This window comes from Mirounga leonina, unplaced genomic scaffold (genome assembly GCF_011800145.1).
Source record: "Mirounga leonina isolate KUSES-001 unplaced genomic scaffold, KU_Mleo_1.0 Mir_268, whole genome shotgun sequence".
In the NCBI taxonomy this organism is placed as follows: Eukaryota; Metazoa; Chordata; class Mammalia; order Carnivora; family Phocidae; genus Mirounga; species Mirounga leonina.
In genome coordinates, this window is record NW_023270649.1 from 8,242,150 (window position 1) to 8,266,359 (window position 24,210).

Below are 24,210 nucleotides of genomic sequence, written 5' to 3' on the forward strand. Positions count from 1 at the left end.
CACGTGGTTGCTACACACAATAAGCCACAGATGTCCTCACCTCCTCCTCCAAACCAACGTCGCACTCAAGTGCCTCTAAGTCCTCTTCGTTGGACACTCTGGCATCACCAACTCCTCTGTGCTTTTGCATGTCCACTCCTTTCTCTCACCAAGGAACCACCTCCCTCCTTCTTCCAAATGGCAGCCACCCTTGAAGATCAAGTTCAAGTGTTCTCTGCACAGTGAAGCCTTCCAAAATTCTCCAAAGCACAATAAATCATCACACACACCCCCACAGACACACACACACACAGCCCAGTCCCCTGTGCCGATCCTTCTGTACTGTACCTACTGGTCAACTCATCTGTCCTCCTCATTAGACTGTGAGCTCTTTAAGGGCCAACATCATATTTTAGCCTCTCTGCATTTCCGGTACCTAGAGAAATCTTGTGCTCAAGAAGTGCTTATGGCAGGGGCGCCTGGGTGGCTCAGTTGGTTAAGTGACTGCCTTCAGCCCAGGTCATGATCCCAGGGTCCTGGGATCGAGTCCCACATCGGGCTCCCGGCTCAGCGGGGAGCCTGCTTCTCCCTCTGACCCTCTCCCCTCTCATGCTGTTTCTCTCTCACTCGCTCTCTAATAAATAAATAAATAAATATTTAAAAAAAAAAAAAAGAAGTGCTTATGGCAGGAATGAAGAAAAGAAGTCATGGATAGAGAGAGATCATGTTAATTATGGGTTATCAAAGCTGGCAAGCTCCAAGTCAGCTATGAGCATAATCCTAGCTCTGATCCATAACAATTAGGAGAATGCCAGCGTTGGAAGGAGACCTTACTCCTTTGAGATCAGAATCAGAGACAGAGTTGGGCTTCTAAGAACACAAGTTGAGAAGCATGTACCAACTGTGTCACCTTTGTCTTCTTTTTTCTACTCAACAGATATTCTACCCAGCATGTCCATGAATCCATTTTTTTTAAAGATTTTATTTCTTTATTTGACAGAGAGAGACACAGCGAGAGAGGAACACAAGCAGGGGGAGTGGGAGAGGGAGAAGCAGGCTTCCCGCCGAGCAGGGGTCCCGATGCGGGTCTCGATCCCAGGACCCTGGGACCGTGACCTGCGCAGAAGGCAGATGCTTAATGACTGAGCCACCCAGGCGCCCCTCCATGAATCCATTTTTGTTAAAACTATCCTGAAACACATAGTAAGGAAATATTAATAGAGTCGTAGCCGACTTTGTTTAATACCTCCTGGATGTAGGCCATAAAATGGCCATGTGGGAGCTTTGAGTGAGCATACGGCATAGAGCTGTAGGCATTTATGAGCGTCTTGAGAGCAGGAGTCATTTTATGAACAATTTAGTTTAAAACCAGAGAAGCTGCTCAAAGAACTAAGCAGAAATAAATGTGATCCATCACTGGCTAAACCTGAATGAGGGTGAATTCTCAGGTTGGGCAATGGATTCAATGGAAGAGAAACAGAATTGTTTAACAAACCATAAGAGGCACGCACGACTCAAGAGAGATCCACACGGGGGACAAGGCCCCAGGGAAACTTTATGCCAGCTGAAAGCACTTCCGTGGGCACTCGCTAGATAGCCAGCATGAGATGTTACATTCAACTCACTGGGGCAATTTTGCGCCCCCCCCCCCCCCCGAGAGAACATTTGGCAGTATCTGTAGACATCTGTCACTGTCACACTGGTGGGGAGGAGTGCTACTGGCATCTAGTGGGTAGAGGCCCAGGGTGGTACTAAACATCTTACAAGGCACAGGATGGCCTCTACCACAAAGAATCATCTGGCCACAACTGTCAATAGTGCAGAGGCTGAGAAACCCTGAGCCAGAGCAACCAGGAAAAGTACAAGAACCCAAGTACTCCTCCAGAGCCCCCTTTAAGTAACCTTGCAAGGTGTCCACTTGCTGGACTTTTGACATTATTAATAAAGAGTCTCTTTTAGGAGGGAGAATCCAGCTTGTTTGCAAGTGAGAAGGACAAGCAGTGCTCAACTGGATGAATTTCCTTGGTTTTTGAGAAGGTTCCAGGGCCTTAAACCTTTGAAAGGTAATCTAGGCCATTAAATTCCAGACCCAGGTTTAAATAGGATATCTGGGCCTCTACTAAACAAAACCAGCCTTGGACCTCCATTCCATCCAGTCACTCCATGTTTGCCTCAAGACTAAAGAAATGGGGCGTGTGTGCGCACGCACACACACAACACATGAACATTTGATGAGAAAATGTTGTTCTTTTGCTAGATGGCTATGTGCTGAGTTTTAACCAGTGCAAAGAGGTGAAAGTCATGGTAGACGAGCTTGCCGACTGCCCAAATACTGCATAGAACAGTTAAAAGCCACCGGTATTGCTGCAGCTTAGATACTTGTCCATTGAGTATGAGATTTTAGTGGATAAGAAGATAATTTCTAACCAGCCACAATCATCTACAATAGAATACCTTTTGGTCGTAACAGCAACAGCATCTGGATACTATATTCCAAGTATGTACAGTTGTTAAGAAAAGCAGAGACATTCTTAATGATGCAACTGGGTTTAACGTGAACATCAGTGGCTGTCTAATCCAAGAATTTGGCTTGCTTTTGCATTTCTCTCTCCTCTCGACTCATTACAGATTATTCTGATAATGTGTGCTTCCGATATATAGCAGGAATTCAGCCCCTTTAAAGACCAAGAGAAATTCAACATCTAGATTTTTTTATCCTCTTCCTAATGCTGAGTTCTCTGGTTTGGAGACAATCTCTTGTTCTCTGACTTAACTTTTCTTTCTACTGCCTATCTTCCTCAGGAAAATAGGCAGAACAGTCAGCAATGTTTGTTAGTTTTTATAATCCATACTCCCCACCCAACAGCAAGTTACTTTGACGTAATAACTAATATTTTATTAATATGTGATACTAATATTTCTGATTAATACTGTTGATTTTTCTAAGGCAGTCTATTAAAAGCCAAACTTTCATAGTTATCTCATGGTAACAGAGCGAGGTATGATGTTGGATGCTATTTTCAAACTGTTTTTCTTGGTTGTGTTTCCTTTTAGTCCAAATCTCCGGCAATTACATGGTATTTCATTTCATTTCTGTAATTCTAACTGTACTTTAAAATATTTAATTACAACTGATGGAATCTCCCTTCCCTTATGGAAACAGATCCAAGGCAAATCTATAGAATTTGTGAATTGAAAGAGATTGGAAGTTGTTCATTTCTAAAACAACTACTATTTATCCTCTAAAAGCATGATGCCTTCCAAATACCCATCGACTACAGTTTCCTAAGAGCTCTATTCTCCATTCTTCTTAACGAGACAGCAAACATTTTAAAGGTACCAAATAGCTCCCTCTGAGTTCCCTATTTGTTAAAGATTCCTGATTCACATATATTTCATTAACTACTAGTTGCCCTTAGTGGAACTTGGGCATATTTCCGTATCTCTCATAGCCTGAAGCAGAGATTCTTTCTCTCCTAGATTAAACTAGTACTCAGTACCATAATTTCTGAAATTAGACCTTTAGCGAGAAGAAAAGATCAAAACTAGACAATTCTAGTAGTTCCTCCCCACACCACCTAAACACACACACCTCCACATACGCACAATCAACAACACCCTCCAGAATAATGTTTCTGACTTCTCTGTAGAACAACCAGATGGCAGACATATTTCAAAACATATTATATCCAATCCTTACAAGAGCATAGGAATTAGATCATTTGAGTTCTGAAAAATATCCACAGTGGATGAAGGGATAAGATGACCCTTTGAAATCGCCGGCAGCACAAACAGGAAAGCAGAACATCATCTCTCCCTGCAGCTCCCACCACTGCTCCAAAGCGGAGCCAAGAAGTCCTAACAAGACACACATGGGTGGCCACTAGGGACGTCCCATTTCCAGGCACCATTTAACCCGCCAAAGAGGGACAGCCACACCATGGAAACCTCTCAATGGGTCCCTGTAAACGTGACGGAATTCAACAACTGCCCGGGTGTCCAGCCTTGGGCCATGAGAATGCACAGCACCAGACCCTACCTACCTCGGACTTCCACACAACGTAGGGGTGGCTGTGGCTGTTGGGGGGGGACTGGAACTTCCTCTGCTGGAGCCACCTCCTGGGAGAAGTGAAGATGCCATTAGGGCCACCCCCGGAGGAGCAGAGGACGGCGCTGCGGCCACTGCCAGGCCCAGCCAGAACTGAAGGCAGGTCCCAGGCCATGCTCTTCTTGAGGCCGCCACGACCCAGGGGGACCTCATAGTCAAAGTGGAAGCTGCCAGAGGGCGACTTCTCCTGCGGGGTGCTGGGCGTGGAGAAGGAGGAGCAGAGGGGTCTAGGGGGCGGGAGTCGGTTGGCCCGGGGGTGCGGGCCCCGAGGGGAGGACGCCGAGCGGGGGCTGAGACCCTCCGCCGGAGGCAGCGGGGAGCAGAGGCGGCCCCCGGTGGCCCCTCGAGAGCTGCCCTCCACGCCTGCCTCGCCCCCGCAGCCGCCGATTAGGGCAGGGTCCAAACTGCGGGTCTGGCGCAGCTTCCTCTTGGAGAAGCCCTTGGCCGAGGCCGCGCCACCCGAGGCCGGCGAGGAGCAGGAGAAGACACTGTGGAGCAGGCTCTGCGCGGACATCTCGGCGGGACTGTGCCTGAGGGCCACCCTCTTCCCGCTCTCGGGACGCTGGCGATTTGGAACCGGGAAAGGAAGGGGCTCAGGCTAGGCTGCCAGGCGGGGCTGGCCCGGGGCTGGCCGAGGGCGGGGGAGGGCAGTGCCGGGCTCACGCGCCACCAGCGCGCTCCAAGTGCCCCAGCGGGTGCAGAAGCAGAAGATCCATCACCAGCCTTCTAGGAAAAGAGGTCCGGTGGCCTCCTTTGGCCGCTAGAACCTTCCCCCAGAGCCCAAGTCGCGAAAGGGATGAGGAAGAGAAGGAGGAAGGTCAGGCGCTCTCTGGGTTCCCAGCTCCAGCCCGCCAGCGCCACTCCCCCTTCCCAGCCACGGCAGGAGACGCCGCGCTCCGCTCGCTGGCTCTGGACAGCCTCGAAGTCTTCAGCAAGCTCCTCCTTGCGCCCTGAGGACGGTCCCGAGGGCTGGGGAGGTCCCCGCGCAGCGAGAGGGACTTCCTCCGGCTCCGAAGTTGGGCGCCCGAGCTGCGCCGGGGCGGCACCGTCGTTGTGTCCCGGCCCCTCAAGCTGCGCGTCTGGCCTCCACTTGGCTGTTGCGCCCACTCCTCCGACTGGTTAGGTGCGAGGGTGTCTCCAAGCTCCAGGTTCCCTCGGGGTGCTAGCCTTGCTACGAAGTGGGGACACGGACCGCGTTGTGCCTCGGGCCTCCCAAGGGCTGAGTGGCTACGGTGGGAGAGAATTCCTGGCTGCGCTCAGGGAGCTAAGGAGAGAGCCCCAGGGGCGAGTGGCCAAGCCCCACCAGATAAGGGCTCTGGATATTCGCAGCCCAGCCGTGGGCCCAGAGCTGGAGCGGAGCTGTCCCCGCACGCTAACGCTGGAGGCAGAGGGAAGGGGGTGGGTGGGACGGGTAGGGCGGGAGGGAAGCCAGGTCTGGAGCTGGGGCGGAGCCAAGGGCAGGAGAAAGCAGAACGTGGAGTGTTCCAGGCGCCAAACCTGGGAGCCGCGCAGCGAGAGCGCAACTCGCTGCCGATACCCGGTCTCCAGGGGAGAAAGCTAGTGAGGACGGAAGTTCGGACCTTCTCCCTGTCTCCCCTCCCCCAGATCGAGGGGGCGCCAGCTCCACTCACGTTTCTGGAAAGGAAAGGAAGTGTCAGATTGCACCCCACCCACTGGTGTCAGATGGGCAGCCCAGGACGGTTGCTCTAAAGTTGGAGTTAAATCTTCTGTCTTCCTTTTGCAACCCCCTACTTTTTTTTTTTTTTTTTTAAGGACAGAGATTGAGTTCAAAAGCAGTGGCCGCAAATGAATGGGCTGGAGATGGGGACCTACTATGGAGGTGGGGGGAGTCCTGGCCCAGTAAGGGTCCTGTGCGAATGTACTCGAGGAGGAGGGGCGAGTGAGGCTGGGCAGGAGGCAGGCGCCCAAAGCAGCGTCAGCCCAGAGGCTGCGAAGATTGGCGCTCACAAGTGATAGGTCTCCGGTTCGGCTCTGGGACGCCTCTGGGCGAAGCGCGCCGCGGCCACATTCCTGGGAAGCTGGAGAACTTGGCGATGTCAATGTTCCCCGCTTGGAAACGAGTCTGGAAGCAGCTTTTCCCGCTACTGTCCAACCCCTGGAATCTAAAAAGCGCAAAGCCTCGCTCGCCTCTTGGCTGGCTTTGTGATGTAACATTTAGGTTTTGCAACGCAACTTACAACCTTCTCAATAGGGGAGCAGAAAGAATGTTGGACATGCCTGCGTACTTTATTTAACTATGTTCGTGTGTCCTCTTTTACCACTTCAGGGTGAAGAGAATTATACCCGAATGTAAAGGTGACTTTCCTCTTCCATTTATTAAAGAAAAAAAAACTTAAAATGAACTTAAAAATACAGGTGTTTGGCACAAACGTTCACCTTGCTGTAGGTGTATAAGAATTGTCCAACTTTGATTTTGGAAGATTTCTTTTACTCCCTATAAAACTTTCAGGGGAAAATTTTGTCTTTTTCAAAAGTGTGTTTGATGTTCCTAGATACCCGACTATCTAGGAGGAGGCGCCTCGTGAAATCTAACAGAAGAATCCAACACCTCCACAAAGGGCTTCATTTGGCCCCCAGGATCTCTGCTGCACAGGTTTTTGTAAATGTGGCGGGACAGACTGCATCCAGGGAGTTCCTTCTGATAACTTTATGACCTATCTGCTGCCCGAAGACACAATGAGTTACAAATTTCCCAGGACTCTCACCGCTGTCCATCTCTTCGCACCCTGAGACTTAAGTATTTTCACTGGCTGACAATTAGGTGTGTATGGAGAAGCACAGCATTTAAAGTCACTTACTTCCCTGCCTGACTACACACGCCAAATTACATTTGGGGGATTGTTGGTGTTTGCTCTCTTCCCTCTTCAAACAAGTCACATTTGAAGTACAAGAGGGAGGGTCTTGCCTGCCCGTTCCTTTCTCAACAATACCCTGTAATTTGTCACTAGTAATGAAAACACTTAATACCTCTACCATTCAGATACCATTGCATGGAACTGGTTATGCCTCATTGGATCTTGGCATTTGGAGTAGATGGTTAACAAAGTCACACTTCATAGGACCTCTTATAACTTACAGTGGTTGAGCAAATGTAATTTATGGTTCATATATATTCTATTTCTCTAAACCCATATGATGACCATGGGGTTGAAAATGCAACCCTGCCACAATTATGTAAGGCTTATAAGAATGCCCTCTAGATATTAAGTCATACATTCCTGGTTATAGATGCTGGAGAGCCAATGAGCAAAAGGACTCTGCTTGGGGCTTGGAGCAGACACATCCAGTTAATTCATCATCTTGTTTCCAATGGGTCTTGACCCTCTATTAGCCTGAAGCTTGCCTCACTGATGGGAACAATGAATAAATTGTTTTAAATATTCATAAAATTAACTTTGGGCTCCTTTTTCAAACCCCAGTGTAAACATGTGAGCTTTTAAAACACGGGGAGAAATGTAGTGGTACTTCTGGAAAGAAAGTATTCATAAGAAAATTATTTGGATTTTTAAAAATATTTTTGAACTATTTTGATTTCCAACCTGACTGCTATTAGGTTTATTTTGCAGTCATTGTGGTTTGTGGCATATTTATTCATTCCTAGTTAAGGCATCCGATTTTACTCTTGTTTGTTATATAATCCCTTTGCTTATATAGACCCAACTCACATTGGCCTTTCTGATTGACTGCCATCTTGATTAAAGAAGATCTGGGTTTCATTTACCAATTTCAAAAATGGCTGGTCTTGTTACACTGATCCCCAGAATCTTTCTTACAATTCATCAGCCTGCTTCATAAGCAATAAAACTGGTAGTCTAGAAATAAATGGCTTTAAATATATATACCTTAAAAATTAGATCTGCAGGACTTTGCTCCTTTATGAGGGCATTTGCTATTGAAAAGTAGTGTCCACATTTATTTTTTTCCTTCAGAACCAAAGTTAATCAAAGCCTTAGGATACCTGTTATTAAAGGGTAGCATAGTCTGTTCACTCTTCATTCTCCATTATAATTATCCTAGAAATTCAGTATAAAAAAATATATCCCATCTGGCCATGGCACAAGAATATTCTTTTTTTTTTTTTTTAAGATTTTATTTATTTATTTGAGACAGAGAGAATGAGAGACAGCATGAGAGGGAGGAGGGTCAGAGGGAGAAGCAGACTCCCTGCTGAGCAGGGAACCCGATGTGGGACTCGATCCCGGGACTCCAGGATCACGACCTGAGCCGAAGGCAGTCGCTTAACCAACTGAGCCACCCAGGCACCCGGCACAAGAATATTCTAATGAAAGTTCTAGAGTCCTTAGTCTGACATCAAGGTATTCTCTTACCAAGGATCCTAGAATACTCATCAGTTTTCTTTGTATTCCCCTGAGATGCTGTTCTACAAACACATACATCTTACTACCAAAGGATATATTCTGTTAAACCTAAATTTCCCTTTTCTTAACTTTATCCCTTGAAATTTTTCTTATCTCCAGCCAAAATTCCTCTCTCCCCTTGGTGTTTAGACCCTCAAGCTATTTGTAGATTTTTATCATGCCCCTTGGGTCTAACTCTGTGGTTTGGCTACACTATAAAGTTCATATTTTGCTTTAAACCCATCATTGTAGATGATCTCCTCTGGATTCCCTCCAGTTGCTTATTTCTTTTCAATTCTGATGTCTAATGTTCTAGGTTGGGGCATCCTATTTTGCCCTTGTTTGTTATAATCTCATTCCTTATATCATCCAAATCACATTCAACTTCCTGATTGATAGCCATATTTCAGATATCTATCTGATTGGCTCCCAACACTTAGTATCACTGATTTTTGCTTCATTCTGCCTGTGTCTCTCAAACTGATTGTGATCCCTCTGATATCATTATCATTTCCACATTTTTAGTGGTATCTAGGGTAAACAGCTCACAGCACCTCACTCTCCCATAGAAGTCCAGAGTTCTGCCTCTAAGTTCCGGAAACATGAAAAGAGGGACAGGTTTTTAATCTATGTGATGTGGAATATATGAGAAATTTACAGGACTTAAGAATGCTAATTGCATTAAATAACCAGACTGCTCCATGCTCAAACTGCTTCTTGATTGTAAGCTAGGAATTTTTTGCAGCTGAACTAAGACTGTTTCTTCTGATTCCTATTCTAGGATCTCTGTGAATGAATATAATTGCCCAGGCACTTAAACTACAATTGATGGATGTCAGTGGAGGTAAATCTAGTCTCAGGATAATTCCATATGGGTAAGATTAGCAAAAACTCACTGTCTTAAACACCAACCCAGCACTGAGGAACAGTGATCATTTTCCAAACATGAAAATATTGTCGGGGCGCCTGCATGGCTCAGTTGGTTAAGCATCTGCCTTCGGCTCAGGTCATGATCTCAGGGTCCTGGGATTGAGCCCCCCCAACCCCAATCAGGCTCCCTTGCTTAGCGGGGAGGCTGCATATCCCTCTGCCTCTTTCCCTCCCCCTGCTTGTGTTCTCTCTCAAATAAACTCTTTTTTAAAAAAAAGAAAGAAAACAGTCATAAATATTCTCTAGAAGGTGAATATAATGATTTGCAAGATATAAGGGTATTTGAGAGCTTGAGTCAAAATCCGTACTCTGATGTGAGAAGACTAAGATAGAAGTTCCACTCTCCAGCTTAGAGAACAATATTCTATTACCAAAAGAGATATTCAGGGGGAAAAAATCTTCACACAAACACCATAGGGAAAAAGCACTGAACACGTCTATACCATTTGTTAACTTGAATTTAGTATTGTACTCAAGATCATCTATTCAAACAGCTTGGTCCTGACCTTTTAATCATAACAATGTAATAACTAACACTTGTTCGTACTTACTATATGGCAGGTGCTGGGCTGAAATCATGCACGCGCTATAGAAATCAACAGTCAAACACACACAAAGCTAGAATACCTAACCCCCAATTTTATAGATGAAGAAAATCAAGACCTGGAGCAGTCCCACAGGTCACCCCCTGATTAAGTGGCAGAGCTAGTATTCAGATCCATGTCATCTAACCTCAACTTCTAACTCTCGCAGGACTAGAACTGCAGATTAAGAAGCCCTTCATTTTGGAGGTGCTTTGGGACCCCTTCTGGATGGATTTCAATTTGTTGGTTTCCCATCTAGCTGTGTGACCTTGGGCACATCATTTCACAACTCTCAATCTCACTTCCCCACCTGCAAAATCACATCCACTTCAGAAGGCTGCAGAGATGGGGAAAGAACCTACTGTATGCAGCATGCTTAGCAAAGAGCATTCTGGAGAGAATGAGCACAATGACAGGAGTTATAACTATAATCTATACAAAATCTATACATTCTAAATTACTTTATGAATCCAGATATATTGAATGACCAACCATCCCTAGTGTGAGTTCACCTGGTCTAACACCCAAAAGACCAAACCTTTCCAATTTTCTAATGAATCATTTAAAATTGTTTGAAAAAGAACTGTGGTTGACTCTGAATAGTCATAGCTGGGATTTTCACCATTCCCCCAAGTTTTAATGAGGTGCTATCAATACCAACTAAACAATACCAACATAGTCTTTCAAGGTGGGGCACTTTTTTGAGTTAAATGAAGGACAATTTGGGATTCTCTGTATTCAGAGAGGAGTGTAGGAAATGTTTTGCCTCCTACTACATTTATATACCAACAGGCCGGTTTTTTGGCTCAATTTCACATTGCCCAGAATTAGAACCATGAACCCTCTCTCTACAAGACGCATGCAGTTGAGGTTTGAGGTTTGATCTCAGGATCCTGGGATGGAGGCCTGAGTCGGGCTCCACACTCAGCGCAGAGTCTGCTTAAGATTCTCTCCCTCTTCCTCTGCCCCCACCTAAAATAAATAAATATAAAAAAAAAAAAAAAGCCAAGTTCCAGTATGGATGTGCTTAGCAGAGTACCAGGAGCCACACATGAAACAAAGAATTGCTGTTTACCTTCAGTCAGCATTTGAAATAATCTCCCAACATCAAATCCTAAATGTAAAAAGTAAACCATCACCTTTGGTTTTGGCTTTGAAACTTGGTCTCAAGAAACTTTTAATAATAATACAAGTTGGCTGACAACCTATAAACGTTTTATTTTTTAATTTATTGAGCCAAAACCAAGAGTTGGTGGCTTAACCGACTGTGTCACCCAGGCACCCCATCAGTTTATAAACATTTTTGAACACACACTTTGTGCCAGTAGCATTCTTCTTTGTTTTGCTTTCTCCTGTCTTTGCAGTGAAGGTGCATTTGGAGTCTCAAAGTAAGTTAATTTTACCTAAACCTGGTATATGGTTCAGTGGTACTTAGTTACTTAGTTTTTAACATCTTCCCGTAGCACGTTTTAGACTACTTTTGAGGATGAAGAATTAAAGTAATGGGGCGCCTGGGTGGTTCAGTCAGTTAAATGTCTGCCTTCAGCTCAGGTCATGATCCTGGAGTCCCGGGATCGAGTCCCACATCAGGCTCCCTGCTCAGCGGGGAGCCTGCTTCTCCCTCTCCCTCTGCCCCTTCCCCGGCTTATGTGCTCACTCTCTCTCTCTCTCTCGTTCACTCTCTCAAATAAATAAATAAAACCTTCTCTAAAAATTAGGTAATAATGTAAATGATTTTTAATATTTTGTTACTCTAAAATTTTCATAATCTAAACATTTTTCAATATTTTCAATTTTTAAAAGTAAATAATGTAGAATTTTTTCCTCTGAAATTTTCATTTCCCCCAGAATCCTAACTTCTCTACATTGAATGGAAACAGGAAAACCTATTTGCCCAACATTTTTTCTAGTGATAAGACAGTGTGGGGCATGGGAGGGAATGAAGAAAGAAAAACAGCTGGTACTGTGCCTACGGTGTATATTTTTTTCTCATCTACTTTATTGAGGAATAATCTATATACAATAAACTGTACCAATGAGTTCTGGCAGCTGTAAATACCTATGAAACCACCAGCACAATTAAGTCCAGAACATTCCCATCACCTCCTGGGTTAGTTTTTATTAAGGTTCCATGAACACTGACAACTAGATTTTGCACCATGTAATGCTTGAATTATGCCTTCAGTCAATATATAGAGGGAGGGAGGAAGGACTAAATACAGAACAGAGCTTTTTGCTTCTTGAAGTGGGTCAGATTATGTACCCCCCCAAAAGACATATCCAAGTCCTAATCCCTGCTACCAGAGAATGCGACCTTATCTGGAAATGGGGTCCTTGCAGATGTAATCAAGTTAAGATTAGGTCAGACTGGATTAGGGTGGGACCTAAACCCAATGACTGGTGTCTTTACAAGAGAAAAGAGAGGGTTATTTGGAGACACACACACACACACACACACACACGAAAAGACCATGTGAAAATGGAAGCACAGACCGGAGTGATACATCTACAAGCCAGGAAACATCAAAGATTGCCGGCAACCACCAGAAGCTGGGAGAGAGGCATGAAACAGATTCTCTCTTAGAGCCTCCAGAAGGAACCAATCCTCCTGACACCTTGATTTCAGACTTCTGCCCTTCTTAACTGTGAGAGAATAAATTTCTGTTGTTTTAAGCCACCCACTTTGTAATAATTGGTTGTATTTCTTAAGCATAGCATGCCACAGCTTGGTTCTCGTTGTAACAATTTAATAAAACCCAGAACCAAGGAATTCATTGAGCAAAAAGCAATCACAGAGAATTTAAAAATAAGGCAAGAGAATAGCTAATGACTGGTTCTAAGTACAGTAACACCCTTGCCATGGCAGCCGCTAAGTTGCAGCTGGGTCCCACACCTGGTTCTAACCTTCCTTCAGGATGGAGTTCAGTTCACTTTTCCCCTTGGGAACCTTCTGTCCATCCATGCATTTGTTTAAAGAAAGGTGTTGGGGCTTGGTTTTGTAATTGGTCAGCAACACACAGAAGTGTATCACTAGCTCAAGCCAAAAAGAGACACTCAAACTTGGAGGGCTGTGATGCTTTAGTTTACCTTCTTTGGTGCTTAATGCACTCTTCATTTAAGGAGCTGAGCACACACCTGGGATGCAAGCAAGTTCAAATGCCTGAACAGGCCTGACAGAAAGGCCTTGAAAAGGACAGATGTGAGCTGATCAAACTCTTCAACAGGCATGGAGAACCAGAGCCCAGTAAGGTTTACCTAGAGAGAACCTCCAGGGATCCAGCTGAAAAAAGCAGAGCTGCTCAAGTACATAGCTGCATGCCCTTCATTTGCCTCCTGTAGGATTTATTGGGAATTCCTTGGGTATTTTTCACAGTTCACTGCTTTGTGGCATGACACAGATTAGAGACATACCAAAGAACTCCCACCCCCTTTAAAGATAGAGGAATGAAAATAAGACACTCACAGATTGTAATAAGCAGGCTGTGGACTGGGGAGCTAAATTTAAGGGGTTTTCCCCCTTTTTAAATAGAAATGGCTTCAGAAAGCAGTGCTACGGAGTTGGCAATGCAAAGCGCTGGAAGTCGTTGAAGGTTTACACAGCAGTGGGGGAAAAGCCAGGAATGAGAATCCTAGATCTAACTTCTAGTACAGGCTCGGCCACTAACTAGCACAGCCAACCAAGCTTGTGCAAGGTAAATCCCTACTCACCTTCCTGGTCTCAGCTTCAAAGTCCCTCTCCTGAGGAACTCCTCCTGCCTACGCCTCCTACCTCAGCTCAGTTAGGTCCCTGTTACATGCTCTTTTACTCACAGACACTTCCTTCATCATAGCACTTGCCAACAGAATGATAATTACATGGTATTCACTAGTGCAACTGTGTATGTTCAAGCTCTAACATCCCCAAGATCATGAGTTTCAGGAAGCAGGAGCCATGACTGTTTTCCCTCGTATCCCCAGTGCTGAAACAGCTCATATCACATAAGAATAAGGGCTCAATCCATAATCATAAATCGATCTGTCAGCCCCTGTCCCCTCATCTGGGATCTGGCTCTTTTGATCCCTGCTGGCTCTTGCCTTCTGTGTCTCAGAAAACTTGGAATTATCCTCAGGCATCAGAGGGAGGTATCTCTGTTGATCTGACTTGTTGTGAAAGGACTGAAATAAGCAATAATGATGTAGGCATCTGCTTATGAAAACTGTTGCTGTTTTGTTAAATGCATGGCCTCTGAGTTGGATATCTCCAAGTTTGAATCCTGTGGGGGTGTGTGGGGGGGTGTGGGTGTGTGTGTGAGAGACAGAGAGAGACAGAGACAGAGACAGACAGACAGACAGACCAACTAACCAACCTTGGGTAAAGTTATTTAGTTCTTCATGGATTCAGTGCTTCCTCTGATACAGGCAATTTATAACTCTAAGATGTAAAGCATTTAGTACATTTTCCAACATAGAACACACACATAACTGTTACCTATTATTAATAAAATTTACTAGCATGGATTATAGAAATAAAGTACATAGTATGGCCTATCTAGGCTTGTCTATCTGTATGTACCAACATAAAATCAAATACCTAATAACAGTAATAGTAGTAGTAGCCAACCCTTCATATGCATTAAGTGCTTCACCAATCCTCACAGCTTGATGAGATACATATTGCCTTCATTGCCCAATGAGGAAACTGAGTTACTAAGAGGTTACAAACTTGCTTAAGTGAGCTAATAAATGGTAAAGCCAGGATTTGCCCAACTTAGCTAATCGGGTTTATAAAATATGTTTTCTATGGAAGATGTGTGACAAATTAAAAAAAAAGTCACACTAATCTCCCCATTCACACGATCTAGACCACATGCACAGGATTGGGGGTATAGGGGTGTGGGGGTCAGGCGTGGAGGAAGGGAGGAAGGCAGGCTTAACATTTCCTAAGCACCTATTCTGTGCCAAAAACTCTGCATAGATGATTCCTACACAACTTTACTATGATGTGAATTTTTTTTTATTATGTTATCTTAGTCACCACACAGAACATCATTAGTTTTTGATGTAGTGTTCCATGATTCATTATTTGCATATAACACCCAGTGCTCATTACAACACGCGACCTCCTTAATACCCATCACCAGGCTAACACATCCCCCCACCCCCCTCCCCTCTGAAACCCTCAGATTGTTTCCCAGAGTCCACAGTCTCTCATGGTTCATCTCCCCCTCTGATTCCCCCCCTTCAGTTTTCCCTTCCTTCCCCTGATGTCCTCCACGCTATTCCTTATGTTCCACATATGAGTAAAACCATACGATAATTGTCTTTCTCTGCTTGGCTTATTTCACTTAGCATAATCCCCTCCAGTTCCATCCATGTCAATGCAAATGGTGGGTATTCACCCTTTCTGATGGCTGAGTAATATTCCATTGTATATATGAACCATGATGTGAATATTCTTATTCCCATCTCCACCATGGTGAAATCACCATAAATCAGTGATCCACACCCACATCTGTCTAACATCAAAATCCACTTACTTCCCACTACATGAATGTCGGATCTGGCTAAAAAAGATCATGGTCATCATAAAACCTGAATAGGAATGTCATACCCCTAATTTGAACTTGCCCTTTGTACTTTCTAAATGCAGATGGAAATTAGACAGCCATAGCTCTGTGTTTGTTATGCATATGTTCACTTATTAAAGGAGTTCTAAATTTCTTTCCTCCAGGGTCAGTCTTCAGATTTTTTTTTCCTGGTACCACTACTTTGCTTTAAACATGTTCTTTTGGACATTTTTCACTTACTGCATATTCCTCTTAAATTGTGAAGCCCCAAACTGGACAGAGTGCTCTTAAAAGGGACATATTCAAGCTGTGTTTAGTTTGATTTATGTATGCCACTGCTTTTATTCACATTTTATGACCTACCTGATATGTGTAGGATGGTGATAAGTTCATCAAATTCTTGTTATCCATAAAGTAAAAGGAGACCAATCCTACCAAACTGGGTTCTAAGGTTATGAGAAATAAGTTGCTAAATTCCCTTTTATTATTCAGAACAGATCCTTCTGCCCAAATGAGTTCTCATCAATGGAAAGTCAGTATCTTGAGCCAGATGATCTTTGGAGCATTTCCAAATTGCATGCTGTAGCAAAAAGTGTCTTTCTAAATGGAGATTGATCTGATAAAGGAGAGGGCCAAAAAAGTATCTATTTGGTTCAAGCATGTGACACAACGTGGATCATTAAGATAACGGAAAAAGTGTGTTTAAACCACTTGAGAGCCTGATTGGAAGAAATGTGATTGCATAAACCTTTTATTCAAAAGTCCTGAATTAAACATACACACATACACACACCCTTTATTGATAGTAAGCACTTAACATCTCCGCACCTGCTAAGGCTGTCTTACATGCATCAGTATGTCCTCAAGTCTGCACCCCTCTCTTTGACCTAGTTGTTAGCACCTCCACTAGCAACGAGACTCCTACAAGTAGGAGAAACACAGCATCTAATCTACTTAAGAAATGGAGAAAGCTGTGGCACAGAAATGGCAAGTGACATGCCCATGATATGAGAGACTGTGTTCCATTCACTTTTTTAGCCCTAGAATATTCCACAATGGCTGATACAAGATAGGCCAACAAGCAAATGAAAAGATGTTCAACATCACTAATTATTTCATTTTTATTAAAATGAAAAAAAAATGAATGAATGAGAGATTACTGGAGCTAGAATTATTTTTGCCATCTGACATGCTGAGGTCACCCTCTATAACGTTATTGAGATATAAATCACATACCATCGAATTCACCCATTTTCAACTCAGTTCGTTTTAACTCAATTTAGCTAAATAGTGCTAACTTATATATATTTATTTAAAGTCTGCTTCAAGATTTGCCAGGAGACGAGGTGAGTATGTACTTAATTAAAACTAGTTTTCGGAATCTATCTCTTGATTTATTTGTTAATGCATCCCTTGAGACCACCAATTGAGAAATGAAAACGAAAAACTACAAGTCACTGATAAAGGAAATTGAGGAACATAAATAAAGAGAAAAACATTCCATGTCCATTGACTGGAAGAATTAACACTGTTAAAAAGTCCATACTACCCAAAGTAATCTACACATTCAATGCAATCCCTATGAAAATCCCAATGGCATTCTTAATAGAACTAGAACAAATAATTCTAAAATTTGTATGGAACCACAGAAGATCCTGAGCAGCCAAAGTGATCTTGAGAAAGAATAATAAAGCAGGGGGTATCACACTCCCTGATTTCAAACTATACTACAAAGCCATAGTAATCAAAACAGTATGATATTGGCATAAAAACAGACATATAGATTAATGGAACAGAACAGAGAGCCCCCAAATAAGCCTACACACTTATGGTCACTAATTTACTACAAAAGAGGTAAGGCTATGCAATAGGGAAAGGACAGTCTCTTCAATAAATGGTGGTGGGAAAACTGGACAGGCACATGCAAAAGAATGAAACTAGACCACTATCTTACACCATACACAAAAATTAAGTCCAAAAGGATTAAAGACTTGAATGTAAGACCTAAAACCGGAAAATTCCTAAGAGAAACATAGGCAGTAAACTCCTTGACACTGGTCTTAGTGATGGTTTGTGTTTTTTTTTTTTTTTTTGGATCTAACTCCAAAGGCAAGGGAAACAAAAGCAAAAATGAACAAATGGCACTACATGAAACTAAAAAGCTCCTGCACAGCAAAGGAAATCATCAACAAAGCAAAAAGGCAACCTACTGAATAGAGGAAGATTTTTGCAAATCATATAACCAATAAGGGGTTAATATCTCAAATACATAAAGAACTTATACAACTAAACAACACAATTAAAAATGGGCAGAGGATCCAAATAGATATTTTTCCCAAGAAGACATATAGATGGCCAACAAGCAAATGAAAAGATGTTCAACATCACTAATTATCAGAGAAATGCAAATCAAAAACCACAATGAGATATCACCTTACACCTGTTAGAATGGCTATTATCAAAAAGACAAGATGGGCATCTGGGTGGCTCAGACATTAAGCTTCTGCCTTCGGCTCAGGTCACAGTCCCAGGGTCCTGGGATCGAGCCCTACATTGGGCTCCCTGCTCCGCGGGAAGCCTGCTTCTCTCTCTCCCACTCCCCCTGCTTGTGTACCTGCTCTCGCTGTGTCTCTCTCTGTCAAATAAATAAATAAAATCTTTAAAAAAAAAGACAAGAAATACCAAGTGTCGGTGAGGATGTGGAGAAAAGGGAACCCTCTTGCACTGTCTGTGGGAATGCAAACTGGTACAGCCGCTGTGGAAAATGGTAGGGAGATTGTTCAAAAAATTAAAAATAGAATTACCATATGATCCAGCCATTCCACATTTGGGTATTCATCTGAGGAATACAAAAACATGAATTCAAAAAGATATATGCACCCCTTTGTTTACTGCAGCATCATTTACAATAGCCAAGATATGGAAACCACCTAAGTGTCCAATGATGGATGAATGGATGAAGAAGATGTAACACACACACACACACACACACAAGAATACTACTCAACCGTGAAAAAGAAGGAAAGGTTACCATTTATGACAACATGGATGTACCTTAAGAGCATTATGCTAAGTGAAATAAGTCAGATTAAGAAAGAAAGACAAACACTGTAAGATTTTACTTACATGTAGAATCTAAAAAACAAAACAAACTCACAAATACAGAGGACGGACTGGGGGTTGCCAGAGGGGAAGAGGGTTAGAGCATGGGCTAAATGGGTGAAGGGGCTGAATTGCATGGTGGTGATGATAACTAGACTTATAGTGGTGTTCACTCTGTAGTGTATGCAAACACTGAATTATAATGCTATATGCCTGAAACTTATATAATGTTATATATCAATTTTACCTCAGTAAAACAAAAGGAGAATGTGTTTTCCAAAATATATATTGGCTACAACTAAGAGGTTATTTTGTGCATTTTTAACTTAGTGGAGAAATCATTACAATGATGAGGAGACTGCTTATTTTCAGTCAGAATCTTGCTTGGAAAAAGAGCTTCCAAAAGAGAGTCATAAGATTTTCAGATGATTGACCAGATCCAGAGGGTAAGACTTCTAAGGAGAAGCCAGATTTATTATTACCGATTTTCAGCAAGATAAAGTATTTGTTTTCACAGATTGCTTTAGTGTCCTGGTTTGACATTTACTATTGTTTTAAAAGGCAAATCAAAGACACTGGAAATGAGGAGGCCAGATAAAATAAAACCCCAAACTACCCTGGAGGGACAGAATAATTGATAAAGGTGACCCAGAGCCCCCTTCTTCAGCCCTAGACAGCCCAGGGCCCCAGGACTATTTGGTTGGTGCCTCTCTTTATTTGAAAAGATTTAATCCATGGTCAACCAGCTTCTTTCTCTTCTAGGAGCTCAAATTATTAGTCTAAGGCAGAACATCATCAACTTTTTAAAGGAAGGCATTGAACTCAATGAGACTTTATCTGATAAGATTGAAAGCCAAATGAAAGTAATTTTTTTTTCAGTCAGCTTTTATGTTCTCTTGCTAAAGGAAATGAAAGTTCTCCCAATATGTAGCCCCTTTTCTGTGGAACCTTGGAAATACTGATTTTCACACACAACCTTTCTAAAGAAAGAAACTTTGCCACAGATCTTTTGACTAAAGTGACTCAGACAGTTTTTAGTCACTGGGCTTGAACCTCCGATTTCTAGTCAAGCATCCCTTGAGATGTTTCACCCCACAATGGGTGATTATGGCTTTATCTCTCTAGTCAGTCAACAAACATCTAGTGAGCAACCGCTTACACACTGGAAATTCTCCTCTGCGCTGGATACAGCAGTAAACAGGAAAGAATGTGTCCCTGCCTTCAAAGAGAGCTTACCAAATTATACAGGGAGACACATGACAAATACATAAACAAGTTAATATATCATTTTAAGAAATAATATGTACTATATAGAGTGGAAAACAGAGGAACTAGTGTGTTGCTTTAGCTACAGTGAAAAAAGACCTTTCTGAGGAGGTGATAACAGATTTGATTTCTATTTGTCTGTAGAAAACTCAGACGGAGACACTAATCCAAAAGGCAAAGGGTGGCGACCCTAAATACCCTGAGCAACCAAGGCAAATGTGAAGGGTGAGCCTTAATGACCCTGAAATGTTCCCAAAGGCCTGCTTCACTGTCCTTGTGAGAAAAGCAAAGTCTGGCTTCTTTTAAGAGACCTGTTAGATAAATAATCGCTTGCCTTGGGGCTCTTACCTTTAGGAGGCCAGGTGTTCTAATTCAACCCACAGATCTATAATCTCTCTGAAAGACAGTACTTCTGTGATTTAAAAAGAAGGCTTTGTAAAAATACTTCACTTCCACGCAAAATATAGTTTCCAGAACTAAATATAGTGTTGGCACTCATGCCATTGGCTGACTTCCCCGCATTACATTTGCCTTTAAGGGCATGTTCACTTTCTCGTTCTCATGCTTTCAGACACGGCTGTCAGTCGGGTTCACAGCCCTGCAGGGGCAGTGTTTCAATAACCTCCCATGTTTTCATTAATTCTTAAAAAACCTTACAAAAACATTTCTGTTCATGTTAGGTTTTGCAAACCTTTGCCCTTGTACTCTTTTTTTCTTTCACAAAATCCTAAGTTTGGTGCTTAGACTAATTTGACCTCAAAATATATCATCTTTTAAATAAATATAAGATTTGACAAGATCCAGAAACTGGTGCTGAAATGGAAGTCAGGATCCTCTCCAGTCTTCTGAGGCCAGGTCAACAGAGCTACAATTATCCCAATAGCTCCAGGGGAAAATAAAACACTCTACTGGGGGGGGGGGGGGGGAAGGAAGATAAACATTCAAGGGGAGTATCTATTTTGGGGGGAATCCACAACAGAGATCTCGCTGAGTGTTACCTGAATTCGTTATCTGCCCAAATCTTCTGAGGTATTTTCTGGACTCTGTTCCACCTCGGGCTTTGAAAATCAGCCCCAATGTTGTGATTTCTTGGTCATAACACCCAAGAGAACTCAAATGATCAGCAGTAAATGGACTAATTTAACATGACTCCACGATGTAAGGATCTGCTCCTGACTCCCGACTGACCATGGTACTTTGGTCAATTTTCTGAACACTTGCAGCCCCTTAGCTGGCTAGTCTACTGGTGAGGAAGGTGATAGAAGGCCGTTGCCGTGTCAGGCATCTTACTTCACTCACTTGAGTGAGCACTGTGTGAATATCAATGCCAATGCGATAGTAATGGAATCGGCTTTTAAAAGAAAATAAACATGTGTCTCACAAAACAAAGCTTAAACATATAACTTTCACTACTTGTCAGGCTTTGAAGGGAAATTTGTAGAACACAATTTCTAAGCCATTTGCTTCATTATTTCCACAGAAACCACAAGGGGAATTAAATAGGAGAGCGGAGCAGTTATAAGAATAACTCACATGGAAAAATAGCAGCTTTTTAATGAATTTCCTGAGTACTGCAGCACTGTAGAGACGATGGAAGAATGCTTTTTTAAAAGTGGGGCTGAACAGAGCAAGATTAACTAATTAAGATACTGGTTCTTGGATGCCTATCAGTGAAGTCATGCTAGGGCCAGGTTTTTTAGCCCAATTATCTATGAGATTCAGAGAAAAACTCATAGTTCCCAGAAAGATCACTGTTTAGAATAAAGACTGGGCGCTGAGACGAGGGCTGTTAGGAAGAGAAACACGGGAAGAGAAGGAAATACATAGGGCGGGGGGGTCAGAAACTGCAGGCTGACAGGTTGCAAAGGGGTCTGCACCCTCTCAGGAGGGGTGCTGAGGGACGCAACGGGAGATGACGAATGAGAAAGCTCTCTCGGTTCCCCGTTACAAGCATCAGTGGCGGCCGAATACCGCAACCCTAGGCAGTCTGCATTGTCGTCTTCTTCAAGGGCCACCACCCGGCGAATCACACAAATAACAAAAGCATATCCGAGAGGCAACAGGGTAACGGCTGAAGAGCATGGATGCTGGATTCAGAGCCGGGTCTGAATTCAGGCTCTGCTCGTTACCAGCTCTGTGCCTCCATCTCCGCCACTGAAAAATGGGACAATAGCCGTCTTTGCTCCCAGGCTGCTATGAGAATTCAGGGAGTTAATACTTGCAAAATGCTTAGACCTCTGCCTGACACACAGTGAACACTCAAGAATGAGTTTTTAAACTAGTAAGTACAATTACACCCAGAACGCTTTATTCTGTGTTTTGGTAGGTTTATCAGCTGATAGAAAATGGGCAGTACTTTTCATTGCTCATAATTCATATTTCAATTTCTTGCTTTCCAAGAGTTTCTGTTTATAAAAAGCACCTTGTTATAATATTTCCATTTATTCTTATGATTTTTACCGTTCTGGAAAAATTCTCTAACAGAAATTTCCACCAAATTTTTTTTTTTTTTCTGAAATGAAACTGATCTTCAGAAAGTTGATTAATTCCACGATGGCCACCTAATATTTTTTTTCCTGCATAGTATATACACATGATGCATTATAGGTGCTGAGGATTTTTTCTCCTCCGCTAACTGCCTTGACTTTCTTTCACACTGGGGCTTTCAAAGAATCCATTTGTGATTTTATGGAAACTTTTCTAATGAATGGTGCCACTTTTGAAGTTGAATACACTCATTCTGTGGAAAATATAAGTAACACTTGGCATGGAGAAGAGCAGGAAAATTCTGAGAAGTAAACCAAAATATTTATATATTGGTCCACAAAAGATGTGCACCAGTGATCTTAGAATATATAGGAAAATGAGCTTTGCCCTCAATGCTAAGACCTACATCCATTTGCAACAACAACATAAAAGAGGCCATAAGCTCTCCCTTTGTTACTGGGTCACCACAAGAATGTGAGTTGGGTGAACTGAGTGTGTTCTCAGCACTACCTTTAGCTTCTAGTCCGGTGGTCCTTGTTGGAGCCAGACTTCTCTTGTTAACTCAAAATTGTTTTGGCAAAATGTAAAAAAGCTGTCTTATTATTCTTCATATGTCAGAAAAGATAGTTTCAAGTTAATACTACTCTTTGAATTTATTCTGTTTCTTACGCTACTTTGCTCTTAATCTGGTTGCCTGGCATTCTTGCACATTGAATTTGAATATTCTGTAAATGATTTACATTTGATGAATTTTATTTCCTCCAACATATTTTAATGCCAATTTTCTCCCAAAGAAAGTAGTTTGAGTGCAAGTATACTAAATTTCAGCCAAGGAACTGAACAAAATAATTGTTTCACTATAATCATTTCTTATAGATTTAATTCTAGGTTACCAGTTAATTTAAAGGAAAAAGTAAGAACAGATTTCTCTTCTAAGTAATAATCTATAATGTGTCCCAATTATTTTTATGAATATACATGTATACACATACATTAATATAGACACATGCATGTATACATATAGACACACATATATATGCACATGTATACACATAGATGTTACAGATATGCCTACCTAGCTTTCTTTCACATATAATGTTTCCATAATGGTTGGCAAGGTGAAGTAATTCTCTTCAGTGAATTACGTTGGGAAACTTGAACACAGACACTTTAAAAATGCCTCCTAAGCTATCAACAAGATAAATAGGGGGGCCTGGGTGGCTCAGTGGGTTAAGTGTCTGCCTTCGGCTCAAGTCATGATCCCAGGGTCCTGGGATTGAGTCCCACATCAGGCTCCCTGCTCAACGGGGAGTCTGCTTTTCCCTCTCCCTCTGCCCCTCCCCCTGTGCTCGTGCTCTCTCTCTCTCTCAAATAAATAAATAAAATCTTCAAAATAAAAAATAAAAAACCAAGATAAGTATCAGGTGATCACGTCCAAAGGCCAAAAGACCCTAAAACAGGTTACAAATAAAATTGCTCATTTAACTACCACTTCCCCCATTAAGCACACCATATTTTAGTATATTACATTACAGAAAATATAAAGTGTGCTTGGAAAGCTGGTATAAACAGTGCCAAAGAAAGCAAGCAAAGGTGTATCCACTAGTCAAATGCCCTTCCTCCTAAGGTGAATTTCCCTACTGGGAGTTAGTGCACACTCACAGTTAAAAATGCATTTTTCTCCAGGCAATTATATCCCAATCGTGTGCCTGTGGCCAAGAATCTGGTGCATGCAACCTAAGAAGCAAGTCACACAGGTCCTTGACACCAAGTTCCCCAGCAACACTCTTCCAAGGACACAACAAGCAGCCTTCCTTTGCTCACAGGTC

General features: G+C 42.6%; 1 protein-coding gene across 1 annotated transcript in view; it reads right to left on the reverse strand.

Annotated features, from left to right (window-relative positions):
• The window catches only part of ARHGAP6 (Rho GTPase activating protein 6), a 474,790-nt gene extending 469,454 nt beyond the window's left edge, over window positions 1-5,336 (reverse strand). The window contains exon 1 of the mRNA XM_035029696.1: window positions 4,023-5,336. Coding sequence (XP_034885587.1) covers window positions 4,023-4,601 — 579 coding nt within the window. The 5' untranslated portion in view covers window positions 4,602-5,336. The remainder of the gene's footprint in view (window positions 1-4,022) is intronic.
• Between the last annotated feature and the right edge of the window lie 18,874 nt (window positions 5,337-24,210).